Raw genomic sequence first — 21,720 nt, 5'->3', positions numbered from 1 at the left:
AACCTCCAGGGCTCCTGGGGGGCCCAGGCACCAGGTGGCCCCAAGAACAACAAATGCCCCAGGGGGCTGTGATGCGAGAGAAAGTTTGAGACAATATCAGCTTTTCCGTCCCACTGTTGCCTGGACTTTCTCTCCTAGGGAAGGGGCTGCCTGGAGAGGCCGGGACAGAGGGCAAGGACTTGGTCTTCTAGAGGCAGCATGGCAGAGGGGGTGAGTGCCCCTGCGCCCTGTGGCTCCCCTGCCCTCCCTCCACCTCCCCCCTTCCCTCTCTCCCTCCCTGCTCTCCACTTCTGGTCTGCCCACAGTTCCGGGCATTCACCCCTACAACCTCTCTGTGGCCCTGGACCCCACCCAAAGGCAGGCGGCTTCGCAGCCACCTTGGGCAGGAGCCCCGGTGTAGGGTCCGAGCAGGCCATTGGCTCGGCTCGCCCAGGCTGATGGGAACCTGTCGCTGCCTTTTCCTGACTCCTGTCGGCCCAGGCGGGCACCTTCCGTGTGGTCCCCGTGGAGGAGCAGGAGCTCCGCGCCCAGCTGGAGCGGCTCACAACCAAGGACCATGGGCCTGTCTTTGGCCAGTGCAGCGAGCTGCCCCCCCATACCTTGCAGAAGGTGAGGTAGCCTCGGGTGCAGGGAGGGGCAGGCGAGGGAGGCGACAAGCTGGGGAATGCCTCCTGTAGAGAGGGCCCTCCCCCAGCTCTCCCGGTCATCCTGAACCTAATCAACTGGCCTGTTTAGGGGCCCCCCTGGAAGTCAGGCCATGGCAGCCTCTCCAAGACCATAGCAACAACAGGGCTCCCTGAAACAAATGCTGGGACCTGGGGCCTCCGACCGGGGATCGTCCTAGGCTCTGAGATTAGGAACGTTGGTTTGCAAGTGACCCTGGCAAGAGGCCTGAGTTCGAGAATCACACCTACTTCCAACTTGCTGTGTGACCTCAAGCAAAGTGCTTTCTCTCTCTGGGTCTTGCCTCTCAAACCTATGAAAATAAGTTGTTGGACCCGCTCAGAAATGATCAGACTGTGCTCTGTCGAGATCCCCAGAGCCGTCTTGGGGCTGGGCTGAGCTGGGCTCCCACTAACGAACCCAGGGTGAGCAGTTGGGCCTAATTTTCTCCAAATACAACTGGCTGTGGGCAGAGCTGGGATGGCCCGGCCACGGCCCCCGCGCCACTCAGCCCTGTCACCCTGGGTGCGTGTGTCCCGTCCCCGCACAGCACCTCCCTGTGACCTCCTACTTCCACCCGACTCTGTTCCAGGCCAAGGACGAGCTGAACGAGAGAGAGGAGACCAGGGAGGAGGTGGTGCGGGAGCTGCGGGAGCTGGTGCGGGCGCAGGCGGCCTCGGGGCAGGAGCTGGCCCAGGCTGTGGCCGAGAAGGTGCAGGGGAGGGACAGCGCCTTCTTCCTGCGGTTCATCCGCGCGCGGAAGTTCCACGTGGGGCGCGCCTACGAGCTGCTCAGAGGTGAGGCCCGCGCTGGCTGCTGGGGACCTGGCCAGGACGGCAAGGGTGGGCTTTGAAGGTGCTACCGGTGATGCTCCATCGGGAAGGGCCGATGTGTCCAGCTTGGGGTCTGGCGTTTATCTCCCCCCGGGCCCCACCCAGCTCACCCTGTGCCTCTGCCCCGGGGAGGGAGAAACACCAAGTAACAGTCGTCCCCAGACTTAGGATCACGCCCCACGTGTGGGCAGTTTGCATATGATGTTCAGGCCTAGAATCTTGTTGGGTGACCACGACAATTATCCTGGGGGGGGGGTCCTGCTGGGTCACACACAGGCCTCCGGATCCCCACCCCAGGAGGGGCTGGCTCCCTGAGGGGGCTCCTCTGTTCCCCCCGGGCCAGGCTACGTGCAGTTCCGGCTGCAGCATCCCGAGCTCTTCGACAGCCTGTCCCTGGAGGCGATCCGCTGCACCATCGAGGCGGGCTACCCCGGTGTCCTCTCCAGTCGGGACAGGTATGGCCGAGTGGTCATGCTCTTCAACATCGAGAACTGGGACTGTGAAGAAATTACCTTTGACGAGGTCAGTGGGGGGGGGGGGGCACGACTCCCTCCCACGCTCTGGGTTGGGTTCCGTCCCCAGCCCTGGCCTCTACTGGGCTCTCAGTCCTGGCTCCCTGGGAGGCGAGGCCTGCGGGAGCCGGAGGCAGGCAGCCAGGGCCACCAGGCCTTTCCCAGGCAAGGGGAGGACTCCTAGGGTGTGCCAGAGCAGCTGCAAAACCCAGCTGCTTTGCAGGCAGAGCCCTGGTGTCCCTGCCAAGTGGGGGGCGACAGCTGTGGGCCACGAGCTGGGGTCAGCCCTGCCAAATGCTGAAAGCTGAGAGCGACAGGGAGAGCTGGGAGAGCTCCTGACCATGGCTGTGACATTCACGGTTATTTTCTCGGGATACATTCACAGAGCGGGGACTGTGTGACTCCCCAGTGTCCCAGCTCTAAGTCTGTGACAGGTGACCTCCGGTAAGGATGCACCAGTTAGCTCCCCCCCTCCCCCCCCCTGGGACCTTGATCCATGTGGGTGGGTCCGGCAACCCCGTTCACTCTGTGCCAAGATCTTGCAGGCGTATTGTTTCCTTCTGGAGAAGCTGCTGGAGAGCCAGGAGACTCAGATCAATGGCTTCTGCATCGTCGAGAATTTCAGGGGCTTCACCATGCAGCAGGCTGCTGGGCTCCGGGCTGCTGACCTCAGGAAGATGGTGGACATGCTCCAGGTGAAGCCTCGGAGCCCTGTCCTTCGGGGGTCCAGTCACAGGGCCGGAGGGAGGCTGGGAGGCGGGCCCGGAGCCCTGGTTTCGTGGTGCTGGGGCTGGAACCTCGGGGAGAGGCCGTGGGGGAGTGAGCGGGAGTTTCTGAGGCCATCGGGGCTGCGGGGTGGGGCGCTCTGTGTCCCCGCAGGACTCCTTCCCAGCCCGGTTCAAAGCCATCCACTTCCTCCACCAGCCGTGGTACTTCACCGCCACCTACAACGTGGTGAGGCCCTTTCTGAAGAGCAAGCTGCTGGAGAGGGTGAGCGCCGGCCCTGCGGGCGCAGTGGGCCGGTGAACGGGGCTGGAGCAGGAAAGCCTCCATGAGACAAGAGGGACAAGGGTGGGGGGCCAGGGGACCACGCCGGAGCCCTGAGCTGAGTGGATCCCACGGACAGCGCGAGGAGGAGGGTTGGTCTTCGCCTCCATCACCATGGGCACCCCCTGCTCAGCTCTGCGTCCCCTGCTTTCCGCAGGTCTTTGTCCACGGAGACGACCTCTCCGGCTTCTTCCAGGAGATCGACAAGGACATCCTGCCGGCCGATTTTGGGGGCACCCTGCCCAAGTATGATGGGAAGGTGGTTGCTGAGCAGCTCTTTGGCCCCCGGGCCCAGGCTGAGAGCACCGCCTTCTGACAGCACCTGCCGTCTGACGCGTAGTTAGCACCCCGGGCGTCTCCTCAGAGTCCTGGAGCCAGAGGCTGGGAAAAGCGCTGTCTGAGGCCCCTGGTTCCCCTGCCCTCCCTGAGCTTGAGTGAGCTCAGGTGTCACCCACCTCCCGATTTGGGGGCAGTAAAAGCTCTCTCCTCCAGACCCCTTGCCTCCCGGATGGTTTTACGGATGGATTTTCTCGGCACTCAGGCCTCAAGTGACACAGGGAAGGCTCTTTACCATCAGTTTCAGGCATTTGATGGTGACGGATGTCTACTCCCCTGCTCTGCACAGTGTGACAAATACAAATGCTTCCCCTCTGTGGAGCTGGCGCTCCTTAGGTGTTTCATGATTTAAAAATATATATATATATATATATGTATGTCTTTATTGATTTCAGAGAGGGAGAGGGAGAGAGAGAAACATCAATGAGAGTCATTGATCAGCTGCCTCCTGCTTACCCCTGGTGGCGATCGAGGAGCCTGCAACCGGGGCATGTGCCCTGGCCGGGAATCGAACCCTGACCTCCTGGTTCATAGGTCATCGCTCAACCGCTGAGCCACACAGTCCAGGTGGTCGTAAACGATATTTACATGCGACTTCCGAGCAGAGGGAGGCATTGTTGAAAATTTCTGTGGGTGGCTGGGAGCAGTGAGGGTTTCTTCCAACCCCTTTAGAAGTTGAGGCTCTGCTTTTCCAAATCAAACCTTACATGGAACTCGAGTATTTAAGCCTAAAACGAGTGGAACTTCTCGGGTTGAAGGGGGCTCGATGGCCTCCTCCTGGGGGATCTCCAAGGACACCTGGAGCTGAGGGGGGGGGGGGGGGTCTGACAAGAAAAGTCCTGGGCCTTCCTGAGGCAGAAGCTATAGGGCTGGGGCCCAGTGAGGTCCTGACTGTGGGCTGGCACTGCCCCCTGCTGGCCGTGCCTGGCACTGGCCCCCTGTGCTCAGAGACCAGCTGAGCGGTCAGGGAGGTAGTCGGGCTGGGCCACACCTTGCCCAGGGGGGAAGGCAGGTGGTGCCACCTTCCCGGAGAACGTGTCCCAGCACCGCGACTGTTAACGTTAAATCTGACATACTCAGCCTCACAAAATCCCAGCTGGCTTCCTACAAGCGGAGGAAGAGCGACAGTAAAATATTCTTTTGAAAGCCGCCGAATACAGGAAGGGGGACCATGAAACTGGACTTTCAGTGCCAACCTCTTGCTGCCCAGAACAGCTTCCTTCTTGGAGACAGGGGCAGGCGGGAATTCTGCCGCGGGTCCAAGTTGCAGTGACGCGTTTCTGCCACCCCCTGGGGATCTCTGTGTTAGCAGGTGGAGGTCGCAGGGGGGAACCAGGCCACCCAGCCGGCGTGGCTCAGGGGTTGAGCATCGACCTAGGAACCAGATCAGGGTTCGACTCCCGGTTGGGGCACAGGCCCGGGTTGCGGGCTCAATCACCAGCAGGGGGCGAGCAGGAGGCAGCCGATCCATGACTCTCATCATTGATGTTTCTCTCTCTCTCCCTCTCCCTTCCTCTCTCTGAAATCAATAAACACATATTTAAAAAAAAAAAAAATCAGTTGTCATGAGGACTTGGTACTTGGCCCATTTCCTTCAGGCTCAGGAATCCTTTTAGGTAGAAAATCCCCACGACACAGAAAACACTCAGCCAATGCCAGGTTTTTGAGTCTTTTATTTTTTTAAGTAAAGAAATTCCATTGAGTCAGAGATAACAAAATTACAGTTTTTGTTTGTAATGATCATTGTTTTACCACCACACAGAATCAAACTGGGACCAAAAGTAACACAAGAACATAAAATGACCAAGGACACCGTGGTTTAGTATAATTTCTTAATAAAGGTAAATATCCTCATATTTAGAAAAAATTGCATTGCTAGTTGCAAATCTTAAACACCTCGGTGCTGGGGGGGGGGGTGTCGCGCGTTTCTCCCCCAAAACCCAGCAGCACGGGGGTTTTCAGACACAAACTCAAAAATACATTATTATCAGGGCAGCATTTTAAGTCTCAGAAAATCCAAACAGAATGAAACAAAACAAAAATCAGGAATGTGAGAGTGACGGTTCTCAGAAATCAGTCTGGAAGCAGATCTGCCAGGAGAAGGTGGCTGAGGGGAGCCGGGCGGGAGGGGGGAGTGGGCGCGGGCCCCCCGCCCGCCCCGCCCCGCCCCCGGGTCCCTAAGGCAGCTGCAGTGGAGGAGGCAGGAGCTCAGGTACAGTGGAGGTCTCCCTGAGGCGCAGGAGAGGCCCAGCTCACCTGGAACGGGCGACGGGAGGGGGGGTTCCACACGGGTGCACTTGTGCTTCGGGGGAACGAGGGAGGCCAAACCCAAACCCAGACAGGACCGAGCTCCCCGCCCAGGAACTTGGCCCACCCACGAGACCAGCCTGGGGGCCGGGGGTCAGCAATTATTCTAGGGGCCGGCGGCTGCTCAACGTGGGGGGTCTGAATGCCCATTGAGATGACGGGTATTTCTGCAGGTAAGATAAGTGGACTGTCCCCAACGTATGGCAACAGATTTCTTGGCTTATGGGGACCGGGAGGGGAAGGGCAGAGGATACGGGTTTCATTCCGAGACGACAGAGGGGCCGAGTTAAACGGCTTAACCCACCAGTTAGAAATCAACGTCATCTTACGCATTAGAGACACCCACACGCACGCCAGGAAAAGCAGCTCAGGAAACGAGGGGGGTGGGGGCTGCCCCCCGAGGGGGACGTCGAGAATGGCCTGCGGGCTGGGCTCTGCAGACTGCTCCCCGGGGTGCCCTGGCCGGCGGCAGCATCCAGGGGGGCGAGAGGAAGCAGCTTTTGTTTGGGGTGCCTCCCAGGCTCACTGCCCGCAGGGGGGCCACTTCCCCTTCCCTCAGCCTCAAACACAATTTGGCAGAAGCAACGCTAGTCTGGGGGGGGGGGGGGAGCGCGCCCCTCTGCCTGGACAACAGAGGTTATCTGGCCTACACGTCACTTTTCACGGCTTTCTGGAGCATCCGAGTGACGCAGGGTGGCCGCGAGCGAAAGGGGGGCCGAGAAGGAAGGAAGGCGGCCGAGAGGGGGCGTCTGGCAGGTCCTGGTCCCTCGTCGCCGAGGGGTGGGGGCGCCTACTGTAGCAAGGAGCACACAGGCCACGTGAAGAAATTCTCTGGTTTTACCTGTGGCTTCCCTCCAGACCCCCTCAGCAGAGTCTGAATGGCAACGCCACGGTCCTGTGGTGGGACAGGGGACGTCCAAGTTAAGGCTTCTGGTCAAAGAAAGAGATTCCAGATGATGCTGTGGGCGGAGGCTGCAGGGAAATGCTTCCTAGTGACTCTCCCGTCCCGCCTAGGACACGAAGACCCGGGGGTTCTTTTAACCCAGCGTGACGTGTCCGTGACCTTTACTTTAGCTCGGAGCCGGCATCGGTGCCACGGGAAAGGAAAAGCCCGTCGCATCCCAGACGTCTGCTGCCCGCGAACACAAGCAAGAGCGCGCGCATTGTCCCCCTGGCGCTGCCGGGGGACCGCGAGTGACACAGTGACAAAGCCGCTCTCATTCGGATGCCCCGGGAGCTGGGCTCTGATGAAGGCAGCACTTGGAGGGTGAAAGTCTGAGCTGGGGGGGTCCTGCCCCGGGAACTCTCAATGCTCCCACGACTCACGCAGAAGGGGGGGCCTCGCCTCGTTCCCACGTGCACCTGCCCTAGTCCCGCGACCAGCCCCGAACAGCGAGGACACTGGCGTGAGGATGGACACTCGAGAGAAGCCAGACACAGGCAAGGGCAAGACCCGCGAAGCCGAGGCAGCAGGTCCCTCTCCAGGTCCCCTCGAGAGGGACTTAAAATCAGATGAAACAGAGCGTTCAGATGCGCTCTGAAAATCCAGCCAGGCCCTAGCCCGGGCAGGACGCTGATGGCAAGAGCACTCGCGGGCCCCCAGGAGTGAGTGGCTTCAGGAAGAGGGACAGGAGGGCTGCGGGGAGGAAGAAGCTGACCTGCATACAAAACGCGCTCCCCTGCTCATGAGGCGAGTCCGGTGCCCGCAGGCTCAATGCTCCCCGCTCTCATTCAGGGGCAAACAAGAATCTCCCTGTCAGACGGCCAGAGGCCCTCATTGCCATGCCCGGGAGCCTGCCGCCTGCACAAAGGGCTTCAGTGGGTGTCGTGTGAGTGCCACTCAGAGTCACGCATCGCCAAGGCTGCAGCTGGGACACAGCCCTCCAAGGCCGGGGGGGGGGCAAATTCCGGGGTGTGGCAACAAGGAGATGCCCAACCCTGCCTCTCCCCCATGGGCCTCCTGGTCTGCCGGCCCGTGCACCCCGGGCTGACAACTGGGACCTGGCCGGGACTTTCTGAGAACGGGTCAAGAGAGGTGGCCCGAGGCCGATGACAAGGAGCCTCTGGCCTCCTGGGACGGCCACACAAACCCATCCAGGCATTGCTCCGTTCACCTAATCTCACAAAAAGCCTCAAGCAATGAAGGCCGTCCTGGGGATATGACGGCGGGTGTCCTAGATCACAGCCGCGGCTGTCGGGGAGGGGACGCGGGGGGCGGGGGGACCAGCTTCCACACGGGGGGCGCCACTCGGTGCTAAAACGACGCGAGGAGGGAAAGCACTAGACAAGAACCTGGGGAAGCCACAGGGCGGATCTGGGGTACCTTAAACCTACGCAGAGCCGGCCGAGACCACAGGGATCTTAGTCTTTTGAGATAATGGCTGTTCTGATGTTACTCATTAGGACGATCTAGTGATTGTCAGCAAATAATTTCTCCAGGCTACAGACACAACTGTCGCGGTCACGGGGACCAATGCGCGAGCTACATCCACCTGTGGCCACAGGGTGGGCGCCCAGCCCCCAGGGGACTCCCTCCACCCCTGAAACGTCCACACGGGCCCCCTTTTTCTATCAAGCCTGTCCCCGAGCAAAGGAGATGGGAGCAGGGGAAAAAAAAATTTTTAAAGCATCCAGGCCATTTTGCTCACAGTTCCAGGCAGCAACCGCTGATTTTTCAAAAGTGCAGGGTTTTTAGACATTCAAGTCCCACGGGACTGGAGAGGAGAACTTGACGCTCCGAGGGACGCCCGTTTCAGAAGACACGCTTTGGAAAGACGGTCTCCGTCCGACAGGCTACGGCAGGCAGGCTGCTGGACCAGAAATCTGCTGGCAGAACCACCCGGGAAGAGCCTTCTCCAGACTCAGGCCCCGTTTGGAACTGTTTGGTATCAAAAGCCAGCGTTAGCCAGAGACCTGGGCTAAAAAGTCAAATGACAAATAAGCGCAGAATGAAACAAAACCCCAGAAACTTCTTTATATAAGATGAAGAACAGTGGGGAAAAAAGAAACAGGAATGCAGAGGATGACATCCACACGTTTCGACTGGGAGGGCAGCTCCGGGCCCCCCGGGGGACCTTCTCTTAACCTCAGTGGAGCGAGGCTGTCACTGGGCTTTGGGATGGGTACTGACCTCGGCAATCTACCTGGTCCAAGTCCCTCATTTCGCAGGTGGAGAGACTCAAGTGCAAGGGGACTTTTCCAGGGTCATAGAGCCGGTGGGCAGTCAGGGGCAGCCCGGCCCTTCCCAGGCCTCACACTGTGGTCACAGGGGGGCATCTGCACACCACAGGCCTTGCTGCTCCGGAGGCCCCGGGAGCCAGGCTACACCTCCGACTATAGATTTTAAAAAAATGAGCTACCAAGAGGTTTCTAATTTAAAGGCCTTGAAGACAGTGGTTCCCAAGTTTGCCTGGCGATGAGAATCACCGGGGGCGCTTGTCAAAAATTAAAATCCCCAGACCCCTTCCCAGGCTCGTGGACTCGGCGGGGAGGGACCTGGGAGGCTGAATTTTTAATAAGCGCCCCAGGTCACTCTCATCACCAGCAAGGGGCAGGGAAACTGTCTGAGGAGCAAGTGGGGGAGAAACTTGGCTTGTGACTCAAGGGAGTTTACTCTGCCACATCCGAGGCCACAGGGCAGCGGAGGGGCCCGGGTCCCCAGGCTCCGGAGCTGACCCGCATCTCCGGCAGGGGTCCAGGCCTACGTAAGGACACAGGCGGCCGCCCCAAAACGACAGGCATCCTCCACTGCTTTTGGGGGCAAAGCCTTCTGATTGGCAAAGCAAAACTGCCGCTCCAACAACGGTTTTTTCATAAGGAAACTAGATGTAATTGGCTTAAAGCGATCACGTTGATGCTGCAGCTGGACAGGCGGGCGAGGAGCCTGTTGCTTGTCACCTCGGCTAACAATGCAATGGAGAGAAGAGTAACTACGCACAAAAATAGCCTGGAGCTCCCGGGACGGCCGCCCACCCCCGACAGGTGTGGCCGGCGGTGGCCCCCCCGCAGGTGGCGTGAGGTCAGATCCAGGTCACGGAGGGAGGGGGGGGGACCTGAAGCGGCCGGCGGCCAGGGCCACGGTCCCGAGGGGCGCGGCCCGAGCGCGGAGTCCGGGCGGCTCACTCCCGCTCGGCCGCCGGCTCGGCCTCGGCGCACTGCAGCTTGCTGCGCTCCCACTGGCAGACGGCGTTGGCGTACTCGACCAGCAGCTTGTCCATCCAGGTCAGGGGCTCGGGGAACAGCATGGAGCCCTCGAAGAAGCCCAGGTGGCCCCCGTGCATCGGCAGCACGAACATGACGTTCTCCCGCTTCTCTGCAGGCGGGAGGCAGCCGTGAGTCCCCGCGTGCGGGCCGGCCGGGGGGCCCCGGGGGCAGGCCACCCACAAGGGCATCCGGGCGCCCGGCCTCCGCTCACGTAAGGGAGCCAGGCCCCTGAGACAGTCTCAGAGAGCAGGGGACTCTGCTCTGGCCCGTGGGCATCAATGACGGAGCGCGAGGAGCCCGCCAGGCCCACCGCAGCCCCAGGACGTCCGGCTGGGCCAGGCCCACTGAGAGCACCGCCAGGTGACATCGCGGAGCAGGGACAGGCGCTGGGGCAGTCGGCTGAGCCCATGGGGGGTGGCAAGAGAAAAACACGTACCTGAGAGAGACTTCGGAATGGTCAGGAGGCTCTCGTGTACCAGGGGGTCATCGGCGGCGTTCACCAGCATGAGGGGCACGTAAATCTGAACCAGGGAAATAAAAGGAATTGAATTCAACGGTCGCTCCCCTTCTGCAGGCCCCACTGAGGGGCTTTGCACGGTCCCAGGAGCAGGCTGGTCCCGCGCTGCACGGGAGGCCGCTCTGGGGTTAGCACACGGAGGCCAGGCGGGGACCCGAGTGAACGGCGGGTGGGGTCTGAGCTTCCTGTGGGGACGGCTGGGAGGGCGCCGGGACCCGGCGGGGACGGCTGGGAGGGCGCCGGGACCCGGCGGGGACGGCTGGGAGGGCGCCGTGACCCCGGGGACGCCTGGGAGGGCGCCGGGACCCGGCGGGGACGGCTGGGAGGGCGCCGGGACCCCGGGGACACGGCCGTCCGGCCGCACTCACCCTGTGCAAGTACCGCATGCAGCTCTCTTCCTCATAATACTCCTTCAGGGAGTTGTAGCCATGAAACTTCCTGCGGCACACGAGGGAAAAGGACGGAACAGTGCTTGTCACGAGGGGGGACGCTGCGGGGATTTCATTCCTGCCCCAGCTCCTGCACTAACCGGTCACATCAGTGGAGATACACAGGCCCCAGGGGTGGGGTCCGGAGCACCGGCTTTGGCATCTGGGTTCAAATCCTGCCCCTGCCCCCTACTGGCTGTGTGACCTCAGGCAAAGGGCTTCACCTCTCTGAGCTTCTCTGTAAAACAGAGCTAAGGACAGGAGGCCGCCCGAACCGGTGCAGATCAAACTGCTACTACCCAGCACCGTCGCAACAGACAAGCTTTAGGGGGACAGCTGAAGGACAGTCCCTTTCGGGCCTCAAAAACTCCAGAAGATGAGCGGGAAACGGAAATAAGCTCGGGTCGGCTTGTCTTCTCTCGTTAGGCACACCTCCACCAAGTGAGGGTGGGTAAAACTCATTCTCGCCTCCTGACATGCCACCAGGTTCCTAGTTTCTCAACAGGCATCTTTTCAAGGTCACTTGGGTAAGACAGTGACTAAGATCCCGTAAGAAAGACAAGCACGGATCCCGGACGCCCAGGTCAGTACCTGCCTATCTATCGAGCGGACGTTAGCTGGCTTTAGACCAGGCCTAAAGGTACCAGGTGATTATTAAATAAAAACGGTGATTTCTTTTCAAAAGGGAATTAGGAGGTCAGAGGTCAACTTGACCTTCCCCAGCGAAGGCTGACCTCAGGCAGGGATGTCTTCACGCCCCAAAGAAAAGGCTCCGTCCGTCCAGTTTTCCTGCGACACAGCCCCTCGGACTATTATTTTTTAACTTTTGATAAAGCCATACAAGGTACAAGAAATATTTCCCTTTCCTTCTACTCCACCGTAAACGCAGGTTACGGGCACCTGAGCTCTGCCCGGCGTGAAGCACACAGGCGGGGTGAGGACTGTGGAACCCGGGCGTGGGCACCCAGGCCCCGGTTCAAGCTCAGCCCGGCCACGCAGGGACACAGGGCGAGGGGGCAGATCTTCTTAGGTTCCAAGAGAAACTCGAATTTTCATTTGCTGTGAAATCTCCTGTTGTTTTTAAACACTGGACATTTATTTATCCAGAGGGGAAAATAAAGCCCGTAACACTAAAGGCGCGCAAGGACACACCTCATCACGTTGTCATCGATCTGCATCAGGGACGTGGCCATGTAGAGGCGGCTCAAGTCCGAGTCCTCCAGGCTCTGGGGCTTCTTTACGTGGTCTCCAAAGAGGGCTTGTCTGGAATGAGACGCGAAAGCGAGCAGAGAATGCAGGTGAGAGACCAAACAAGTCGTCACGCACGCTGGACACCGGTGATGCCCACGACGACGCGTCCCCCTAGTATTTACTGCGAGCTCCCGCAGGCGGGGGCCAGGGGCGCACCCCGCGGAGGCCTGTGAGCAGGAGAGAGGCAGGAGGAGCGCGGAGGCCTGACGCCACCCTCTGCCCCAGGCGCTGGGCCCCTGCCACACGGCCGCCTGGTCAGACGCCCGAGGTCCCCAGACACAGGCATCCTCAGGGGAAAGGTCCCTAGGCGACGGCCAGCCCCCCTCAGCATTGCCTGAACGTGGGGTGGGATCCAGGAGCCGTCCCTCCTCTTGGGTGTATTGGGCCTGGTGAGAGCAGCAAGCGGTCTGGGGAACCCGGGAGCTGGGGACGACAAGCCGGTCCCCAGCGGGCACCTGCGCCCCCGACGCACCTGTGCGAGAGGATGATCTTCTTCATATTGTCGGCCATGAGGAAGTTGTAAAAGCGCCGGCACTGGTCCCACTGCATGAAGGTCTCCTGGGCCCTGGACGGACAGTCGGCAGACGATGCCGTGTGAGCCTCGGGTTCTTCGGCGTTTACGCAGCTTACCAAGCACACGCCGCCCAGCGGACCCTGCGGGCTGCACCCTGTGGCTGACCTGCCTGTAACTGCACGTCTGCACCTCCTAGGCCCCCCTTCACCGTTTTCGCTCCCCCCCCCCCAGCAACCATCAGTTTAGGTTCTCAGCCGCCTAAACCTTCAGGGCCTCAGTCCAACGCCTAGTTCACCAGATGCGCGGCTCGGCGCTCTTGCCACCAGCAGGTGGCGCTGCTGCGGCGAAACCGAAAAAGGCCACTGTGGTTTGCGATTTCGTTCCTTGGAAAGGACGCGAGGAGAAATGTCCGACATCCGCCTGCCTAGCAAACCCAGCGCTCTCTCAACACAAGGTCGCTGTTCACGGGACTCTCGGGGCACTGGGCTCCGGAAGGGGCTCTAGAGGTTCCAGTTTTACGGACGACCGACGGCTCGATGAAAACCGAAACCCGGACCACGCGTCGGGTGACAGCAGGCGAGGTCCTCAGGCCCCCCAGGCCCTGCTCCCTTGAGCCCTGCGGCAGGCCCGTTGCTCCCCTGTCGTCCGTCTCAGGGGACTGGGCAGATGGGACTCTGGTTAACTCTGGTTATATGATGGCCTTGACCTGGGGGCTGAATACCTCTGGTCAAGCCCTCCAGGGAGCAGAGAGGAGCGAGGGGGGGGTTAGTGCAGGAGGACCAGGGACTGACCTAGTCCTGCCACACTAGAGCTGGAGAGACCACTGAGGTCCCCGGGCCCAGGGACCGCTAAACATGGTTAAAATATCAGACGTCACTGTGAAATGTGTGCAAATGCAGGTCCCTGGCCATACACCTCGGATTCATGAATCAGAACCTCCGGGGGTGGGGCCCGCGAAACTGAATTTATTTCTAACACAATCCTCCAAGTAACTGTTAACAAAGTGAGACAGTCACTAGTCCACCAGACTGGTCTTTGTCACCCACTGGTCTAACCCATTCACAGTGAATGATGATGGTGATTGTCACTGACGCACTTTCTGATCGGGAATAGCCCTCAGAAATACAAAAGACACCCTAACGGAGAGGGAACAACGTGAATGCCCTGGAAGAGTTTGCGCGGGGGGGGGGGTTGTGGTGACTCGAGAGGTCGGGGACAACACCGATCGCCGGGACTCAGAGCAGACAGCAATCCCTCCCCAGGGCTCATCCTTGGGGGCTCTGCTGGCAGGAGACTAAGGGGCGAGATCAACATTCACCGGGCAGGTCATCTCCTTTGTGAGAGATGAATATTTGAAGGGAGGGCACAGATTAAATGACTGCTACGGATCCTCCCAGGTGCCACCTGCGACTCGACTCCTAGGGGGGCAGGAGGAATCTGGGATCCTACGGCCCAGCTGTCAGACGCTGGCTGGCCTGGCTCCCGCGTCCTTTCATAACCTGGTCGTACAAAACTCCTGGAGCACAGACAGACGCCTTTCCACAAGGACTCCACAGGGAGACCGCAGCTCTCGGGGGACGCTGGCTTATTTGGCTACAGATCTGCATATCCCAGGCTTAAGGGGTCTGACAGGGCAACTGCCGTGAATGATGTGGAAGCAAATGACCCACTGGGGCGTCTCGACAGACAGGCGCCAACGGGAGGACCCGACGGGAGACAGAAGCGGGGGCGCGGGAGGGGGCACTCACCTCAGCGCGCTGTACCCCTGGCACACGCTGACGCAGCACAGGACCTTGTCCTGGTTCGCCTGTCTCTCCCCCAAGTATTTGCACACGATGTTGCCGCCCAGGCTGAAGCCCACAACGACCAGCTGGGTCAGGGGGTAGGTCTTCTTGATGTAGTTGACCATGGCTCCGAATTCCCAGGTGCAGCCTGTGGGCAGGGAGGACACGCCATCACGTCGGGGGCGACAAGGACTGGGGAGGACGTGAGCTGCAGGGTTACTAGACGGGAGCCAAGATATTAAGAGAGAGAGAGCGAGAGCCCGGGCGGTGTGGCTCAGCGGTTCGATTCCCGGTCAGGGCCCAGGCCCTCACCCTGACTGGGAATCACACCCAGGACCTGCCGGTGCACGGGGCACCGCTCCACCCAACCGAGCCACACGGGAGGGCGATTTCTTCATAGAAGCCTTCCTCCCTCACCATCTGACTCCTTCTAGACACGTCTCTCTTTCCTCGGGGTGCAGACTAATTATCTGAGACCTACAGCAGATGTTCCGATGTCACCGGGCAGGTACAGGCCTCGGATTCGCCGCACTGCTGAGGAGCAATTACAGCTAATTGTGTTGGCACCTTGGGAGCCTCCATGTAATTAAGTGCAAACACGTCCGATCTGCATGAAGGGCCAGCCCTGCTTAGTGCCCGACAAGCTGCTGGGTGTTTTCTGAAGAGCTGCCATCTCTCCCTGGCAAGGGACAGGCAAGGACATGGTGTGTGCCCGGCTCCGGTGCCAGCCTTCTGGTAGGTAGGTGCTGGGTCCTCCTGGGATCTCGTCCGGATGTTGGTCCCCGACCCCCTCCGCGCCTGGGAGCCCCTTCCTGGCTCCAGCAATCTGCTTTAACACTAGGAGGGTTCTATGAGGTTCTGCGTATCTAATCCCCACGGCATTAGCACCAGTAACAGGATTTGGGCCTCTAATCTCGCTGCAGCTTTTTAAAGCCAAGATGAAACAGGAGACGCTAACGTGGCCTCAGAGAGGCGAGGACTGCATCTCGGAAAGGCCGCCTGCTGGGAACAGGACGGTCCTTTCTCCTCAGGCTCCCACCCTAAGCAAAGGCAAAGCTAAGGCTGCCCAGGGCCACTGTTTCCAGCGTCACCAACGTGACTAAGCAGGTTAAATACGGGGGCCTGGGGATGGGCTGTCCCTTGGGGCTGGAGACGCTGAGTCACCGCTGTGCCCCGCACACCAGGCCGGGGCCTGCACCGGTGGGTGTGTCACCGGTGTCGGCCGGTAAGGAGTCTGCATCAGGTGGGGGGAGGGCACCCCGAGGCCTCAGCGTGTGACTGCATTTGGAGAAAGGGCCTTGCAGGAGATGATTACGTTAAAACGGGGTTGTCAGGGCGGCCTCTGATGCAATATGCCTGGTGTCTTTATATGACCTCCCCCTGTGAGTTTCAGGTTCCTCCCATGTGAGACGGGGGCGGGGGGTGCAGGACCCGTCTGTGGGCCCCCAGCCACCCACAGAGGAGCAGAAATTTCACACTGAGAACAGAAAGTCACTGTCACCCGCAGTGAGGACAGAAGCAGGGAGACCCCAGGCGGCCGTGCGCCCCGCCTACCGTAGGTGAACATGCGGGGCGAGGTGAGCTCGATGTTGGGCAGGGCGCCCAGGTGGTTGAGCACGGCGCAGCGGTAGCCGTTCTTCTGGGCATAGTCCACGAAGGTGCGGATGTACTGCTTCTCGCTGTGATTGGCGATTCCGGGGCAGATGACCATGGTGATGTCATCTGCGGGGCGGAGAGAGAGACCCCGGTGTGTCCCGTGAACAGCGACACAGTGAACGGACACAGGCAGACTGGCCGGTGTTACTACTGACCAACCGTGAACGTGACGTTTCTGACAGCTTTCAGACTTCTAGTGACACGGGAAAATACTTTATGACGTAATAGCTAATAATTCAGATGTTGGAAAAACAATGTGCAGAACAGGAAGAAATGGAACGAAATGCTAATGGTATTATGCTGGGTGGTGGGATTATAGGTGATTCTTGTTTCCTTTCAAAAATGTTTCTGTAGTATCTAAATTTTCTACAATGAGTGTTTATTCCTTTCGTAGATAAAAGTCAGAAAAAAAATCATAAAAGGGAAGACAGGTTGTTTTCCTTAGAGCGCTTCTTGGATGCGAACCCTCCCTCCCCCAGACCCACCGTCATCAACCCTTTCTGGGGACACGGGTCATAGAGTGAGAAAGACAAAGAATCTCAGTTTTTCCCTTTCAACTTCCCACCCCGTCCTGGTGGGAAAAGAGCGGTCTGGCTAAATTACATTCTGTGCTTTCATTTTAAAAGTATGAGTATTAGAAACAAGAGAAAAACACACACGTAACTGGGTACGGCACAGACATAAATATTTGAAAGATCAGCTACGAGACTGATAAACACAATGTGAGCTCCTAGCCTATCATTTATTCGTTCCTCCTGTGCCTGTTTACTGGGAACCTGCCGTCGGGACTCTTGGGAGTCCTACTTTCCAGCAGACAGACAATAAACAGCTACACGAATAAATTTAGAGAGTGGCGGGTCCCCTCGAGCACCGACGCTGGAAGGCCTGATGGATTTACAGGGAGGGCAACGCACGTTAGGGAAGGCGGGGAACGTCCTCTGGGGAGGTGACATGGGGGCTGAGGCCTGAATGACAACAGGGGGCAGCCATGAGAAAGTCTGGGGAGGGGCCCCAGACAGACTGGACATAAATTAACCTTGGTCACTAGCTACTCAGCAGTTCTATTACTTTAAGTGACTGAGACTTATATGTTTACTGGAATCTACCCATAAATATCGACTGAGCTCCTATAAAAAACCCACGTGCCTCTGCACACTAAGAAATCAAACTCAGGCTCTCTCCGGGCGGGAGCGGCACGTGGAAGGGGCTGAGTCTAACTCCACTCCCTCCAAGTCCTCACTCTGAAGTGTTTTACGAGCGTCTATTGTGCAGGCTGCACCGATCAATGGGAATGAGAGGTGCTTCTGAGAAACAGGTGCCCCGGATCCCCGCCTGATAAACATGATGTTAACGTGTCATTTTGTGCATGGGAACCTCAGCAGAGGGTGCCCGAGGGCCTTCGTTATCTGCTTGTTACCCAACAAACACACCCAGCCTACGCTGCATCCCTAATTCAGCTCCTTCAGTAACGTGACGAGGGGTAGACGAGATGGTTATACACGTAAAGCAAGTAGAACAGTCTGGCTTCTGTTGTGTCCTCAAACCAGAGGCCTGGAACTAGGGGGCCTGGGCTCCGAGTTCTCCCGCATCCCTCACCCCAAGCTTCTGTCTCTCACAGGACAATTAAAAACGGTATTGGACAATGCCTTTAGGCTGCACACGGTGACTGGAGAGCTCAGGGTGCACCTCATCCCTGCCAGTTGCTCCTAAGTGAGGTATCTCAGCAGACTTCCCACCCGGCCCTGGATACAACGGACAGATGGATGATAAGAGTCGGTAGCAAGAGCGTGCACCCAGTGCTCCCTCGCTGCCTAGTGCTCCTTCTCCGAGTCATGGCCCAATCCTACGCCCTAACCTCGCTCACCTCCAACACAGTGCTCAGCCAAGGGCTCGAAGAGGTCGAAGGTGGAAGTGGCCCCGTCGGACATGGTGATGAACTTCCGGTGCCCATACGGGTGTGGCGACCTCACCCTTCCCATCTTCCCGTACAAGGCTGTTTGGATGTGTCCACTCTTCCCCCAGATCAAGGGCGGAATGTATCTAAGAAAGAAGGAGACGAGAGGTCAATCTTCTCCACATTCCTTGAAGAATGCTCTAAAAACCCTCTGAGCAAAAGACTTACAGCTATTTAAGATTTTTTTTTCCTGACAAATTCTGTACACTAAACATAAATGAGATATTTTTTAAACCTTACATCCATGCCACAACTTACCCTCTTTCCCATTTATTAATACATCCTGCATCAACTTAGCTTTAGAAACCAACCAGGATATGCTTACAGGGACAGAATTTCAAATTTAGGGTGTTTGGTAACTCAACACAGGTTATTTCCATACGTAGAATAAAAAGGAAGTAATACGTTCTAAACACACGTTACACGACGGGGCCAGTCTCATTATCAAATGAGCTCATGTACACAGAACAGCACAGAACCTACACTCACCAAATGCTCACTTCTTTGCCTTCCCCAATATTTCCTTCTGTGACTCCTACAGTCTTTAAAAATGGATTGCCCTTAAATCTGCGTATTGTTTACAAATGAGTAAATGCACTTTTTCCTAACAGCCAATTGTCCTTCCACTGTAAATGGCCCATCCTTTCACTACTGATTTCAACTGTCACTTCAAATATGTACCAAGTTTCCAAGGACATATTTAGACTTGTTCCTACATTCTCTGTTCTGGTCCTTCAATCTTTTTGTCTGTTCTTATGTTTCATCACCACAGCTCTTTGGAACATTTCGAGAGTTGACAGAGCAGGCCTCCTCCGCTCTCCTCTTTGAACATTTCTTGGCAGGTTTCTGGCATTTTATTTTCCGGATGCACTCTAGGGGCAGCTCGGTCTGTGAAAATCCTGGGGGTTTTCATCGGAAACAACAGCACACACATTTTACCTTGGGGAAAACCGGCATCTGTACGATTGTGACTTGTCCCATTCAAGAGCACAGCGCGTCTCTCCATTCCTTGGGTATTTACGTCCTACCGTAAAACTTTACAGCTTGCTGCATGTCAATGATCAGTTTTTACTACACTCATTGGCATGTGCTTCTACATGCACCTTTTTTTTTTTAAAGCTATTTTTAGAGTTAGCATCTGGGCTTGTTTATCCCTAACTCCCTGAAAGCAGAGAGAGGCGGTGTCTTCTTGTTTACTCATCATATGGGGCTTTGTGTGATGTTGTGCTGTGGCCGGTGGTTAGTAGACGCTTGTCACTAAGAAAGTAGCTTGACCACAGCACAGTGGAGAGGCCAGCCTGTCCCTATCTTCGGAACCTACTTGTAATCGACATCTGGCTGTGCCAACAGAAAGCTGAGCTCAAGGCCCTCGTGTGTGTGTGTGTGTGTGTGTGTGTGTACACATGTGTGCGTGTGCACAAGCTTCTGTGCATACAGGGGAGGCGAGGAAGCAGGGATGGGGCAAAGCCCTTTAGAATTTAGCAGAACATTTTGTAGATACTTTTTAAAAAAATATGTTTTTATTGATGTCAACTGCCTCCCGCACGCCCCCTGCTGGGGATCAAGGAGCCGGCAACCTGGGCACGTGCCCTGACCGGGAATCGAACCACGACCTCCTGGTTCCTGGGTTGATGCCCAACCACTGAGCCCCGCCAGCCGGGCCATTTTGTAGATCTTTATCCTGAATCCTGATCTGCCTCCCCTCCCCTTCATGGGCCTCAAACTCAGGACTCTTGCTGCTCCCACCACAGACCCCTGTGGCTCCCTTAGAGGCCTCTCTGCCCCCATCCAGCCCGACTGACCTGAAGCCAGCGTGTCTTTTGTGAGCCCACCCCACTGGGCTCCCCCTTCCACTAGGCTACAGCCCCCTGGAAGGCCCTTCTTCTCAGGAGGCCCGATGGGGAGTGGACCCTGCATCCCGTCACCCCAGTCCTGCTGGGGCAAGACTGAGGCTGGGAAATGGCTTCATCATCAAGTTCAGAAACAAACATCTTGGGTCTTTTATCTCAACTGGCAAGTGGCGTATTGAACTTCTAAAAGACTTACTAACAGGCTCATCACAAATACTCTGTGGTCACGGCATTTCCCCCCGGAGGCTAACACTTCCTCGTCTCACATTGCATTTCACTGCTGTTGCTGGATGCTCTGTGCCCGAATTCCAGGCTTCTGCACAGGAAAATTCCAGTGCAGAGGCTGGCTTGTTTTTGCCCGAAATGACCAAAAGTGGCCATATGACAAAGAGAGAAAACATCTGTTCCTGTAACTGGTTTCTAAACACTGGACAGAGGCCATGGGGGCGGCTGGCACCTCCACGACCTGTGGTGTGAGCTACAAAGCCCAAATGTTAGAGAGAACGGACACACAACTGAGTTACAATAAAACGGCTTAAAAAAAAAAAAAGCCACACTCTTTCCCTCCAAGGAAAAATAAACTCCATGTTAAAGTTCAGAGGGCACCCGTTAAAACGTCTCAGGATTATGTTTGTGTGTTAAATACATCTGATCCCTTTCTCTCCCTGTTCTACAAACAGTGGTCAGGACTGGTTGGCCTCCTCCCCACACAGACGGAAGCAGAGCCCTCTCTCCACCCCCTTCTGTCCCAGCCTGGTTTTGACACTATGATTTATATGGGCTTGGAGTTTACAAAAAGGCTCCAGGGCTCACCCCACAAAGGCCATGCACTGGAGAGCTAGTCCTGCGGAGAGCCAGTCTGGACAGCACACACAGGGATGTCAACAGTCTGCCCTTCGGCCAACCCGGGACTGCCTTTCCATCGCTTCTCAGCCCAAGACCACCTCAAAAATCTCTGCATAGGGGCCGGGAGGAGGGAAGATGAGCACTGAAGGCTCACGTCTCTGCTACTGTTCCTGGTGGGGGGAGCTGGAGTAGCTTGCTGTGGGGTCCCCGCACTACCTACAAAGATGCCCTTCAGGACTCTGTAATCAAGACATGGCTGTGAGAATTGAGACCTGACATTCAACACATGTCTTTCTCTGATGTGCAGAAAAGAATTCAGAAAATGGCAAGCAATGACGCTAGAAAAATGATGGGTTCTTAGAATATTTAATTAAAAATATGCTTCTTTTGTTTGTCGGGGGGGCACTAGCACTCCAGCCCCACTGTCCATAGTAAAACATATCAAAAAGCTACAAATATGCTAATAGCATAACCATTCGGGATGGTCAACACACCAGAACGGACTGAAATATGAGTAAACACATCCTGACATTTAGTACGAGAAAAAAAGAGCATTTCAACAAGCTGGGGAGCCACGGGCTGTCCAATAAAGGATGCTGGGCAAAGGGTAGCATCTAGAAAAGTATTAAGTTGGAGCCACACTGTGCACCAGGATAAATTCCAGAGGATCAAACATTTCTACATAGAAAACGAAACCATAAATGTGCTAGAAGAAACTGTAGATTTTTTTCACAACCGTACCAGGAAGAAGACCTTTCTGAAGAAAACAGACATCCCAGGAGCCATAAAGGAAAGAATCGAGAGGTTTGACTATGCAAACATTCAAAAATTCTGCATGGCAAATGCCACCGTGGGCAAGGCCACAGGACAAAGGACACACCAAGAACAAAAATTTGCAACTCATGACACAAAAGGCTGATTTCCCTAGTGCTCAGATGATTAGGAAGAAGACCAGTGGCCACCAGAAGAATGGGCAGGGGTCACAAAACAGGAAATAAAAGCAGTTCTTGCCCGGCCGG

The 21,720-nt window shown here is 57.1% G+C and overlaps 2 protein-coding genes across 2 annotated transcripts in view; one reads left to right on the top strand and one right to left on the bottom strand.

Moving 5' to 3' along the window:
* Window positions 1-26: 26 nt before the first annotated feature.
* On the top strand, window positions 27-3,746 carry RLBP1 (retinaldehyde binding protein 1). Its single transcript, XM_016197750.2, has 7 exons — window positions 27-210; window positions 481-609; window positions 1,256-1,460; window positions 1,840-2,018; window positions 2,545-2,703; window positions 2,888-2,998; window positions 3,213-3,746. Exons 1-7 carry the CDS (start codon window positions 199-201, stop codon window positions 3,369-3,371), a joined length of 954 nt encoding a protein of 317 aa, XP_016053236.2. The 5' UTR covers window positions 27-198; the 3' UTR covers window positions 3,372-3,746.
* Window positions 3,747-9,805: 6,059 nt separating this feature from the next.
* ABHD2 (abhydrolase domain containing 2, acylglycerol lipase) overlaps window positions 9,806-21,720 on the bottom strand; it is a 33,500-nt gene continuing 21,585 nt past the window's right edge. The window contains exons 4-11 of the mRNA XM_087829075.1: window positions 17,916-18,091; window positions 15,950-16,117; window positions 14,360-14,543; window positions 12,570-12,662; window positions 11,999-12,109; window positions 10,787-10,856; window positions 10,338-10,422; window positions 9,806-10,010 (exon numbers count right to left, since the gene is read on the bottom strand). Coding sequence (XP_087685201.1) covers window positions 9,817-10,010; window positions 10,338-10,422; window positions 10,787-10,856; window positions 11,999-12,109; window positions 12,570-12,662; window positions 14,360-14,543; window positions 15,950-16,117; window positions 17,916-18,091 — 1,081 coding nt within the window. The 3' untranslated portion in view covers window positions 9,806-9,816. The remainder of the gene's footprint in view (window positions 10,011-10,337; window positions 10,423-10,786; window positions 10,857-11,998; window positions 12,110-12,569; window positions 12,663-14,359; window positions 14,544-15,949; window positions 16,118-17,915; window positions 18,092-21,720) is intronic.

This window comes from Miniopterus natalensis, chromosome 22 (genome assembly GCF_054644295.1).
Source record: "Miniopterus natalensis isolate mMinNat1 chromosome 22, mMinNat1.hap1, whole genome shotgun sequence".
NCBI lineage: Eukaryota > Metazoa > Chordata > Mammalia > Chiroptera > Miniopteridae > Miniopterus > Miniopterus natalensis.
This window is presented reverse-complemented; position numbering and strand designations above follow the sequence as displayed.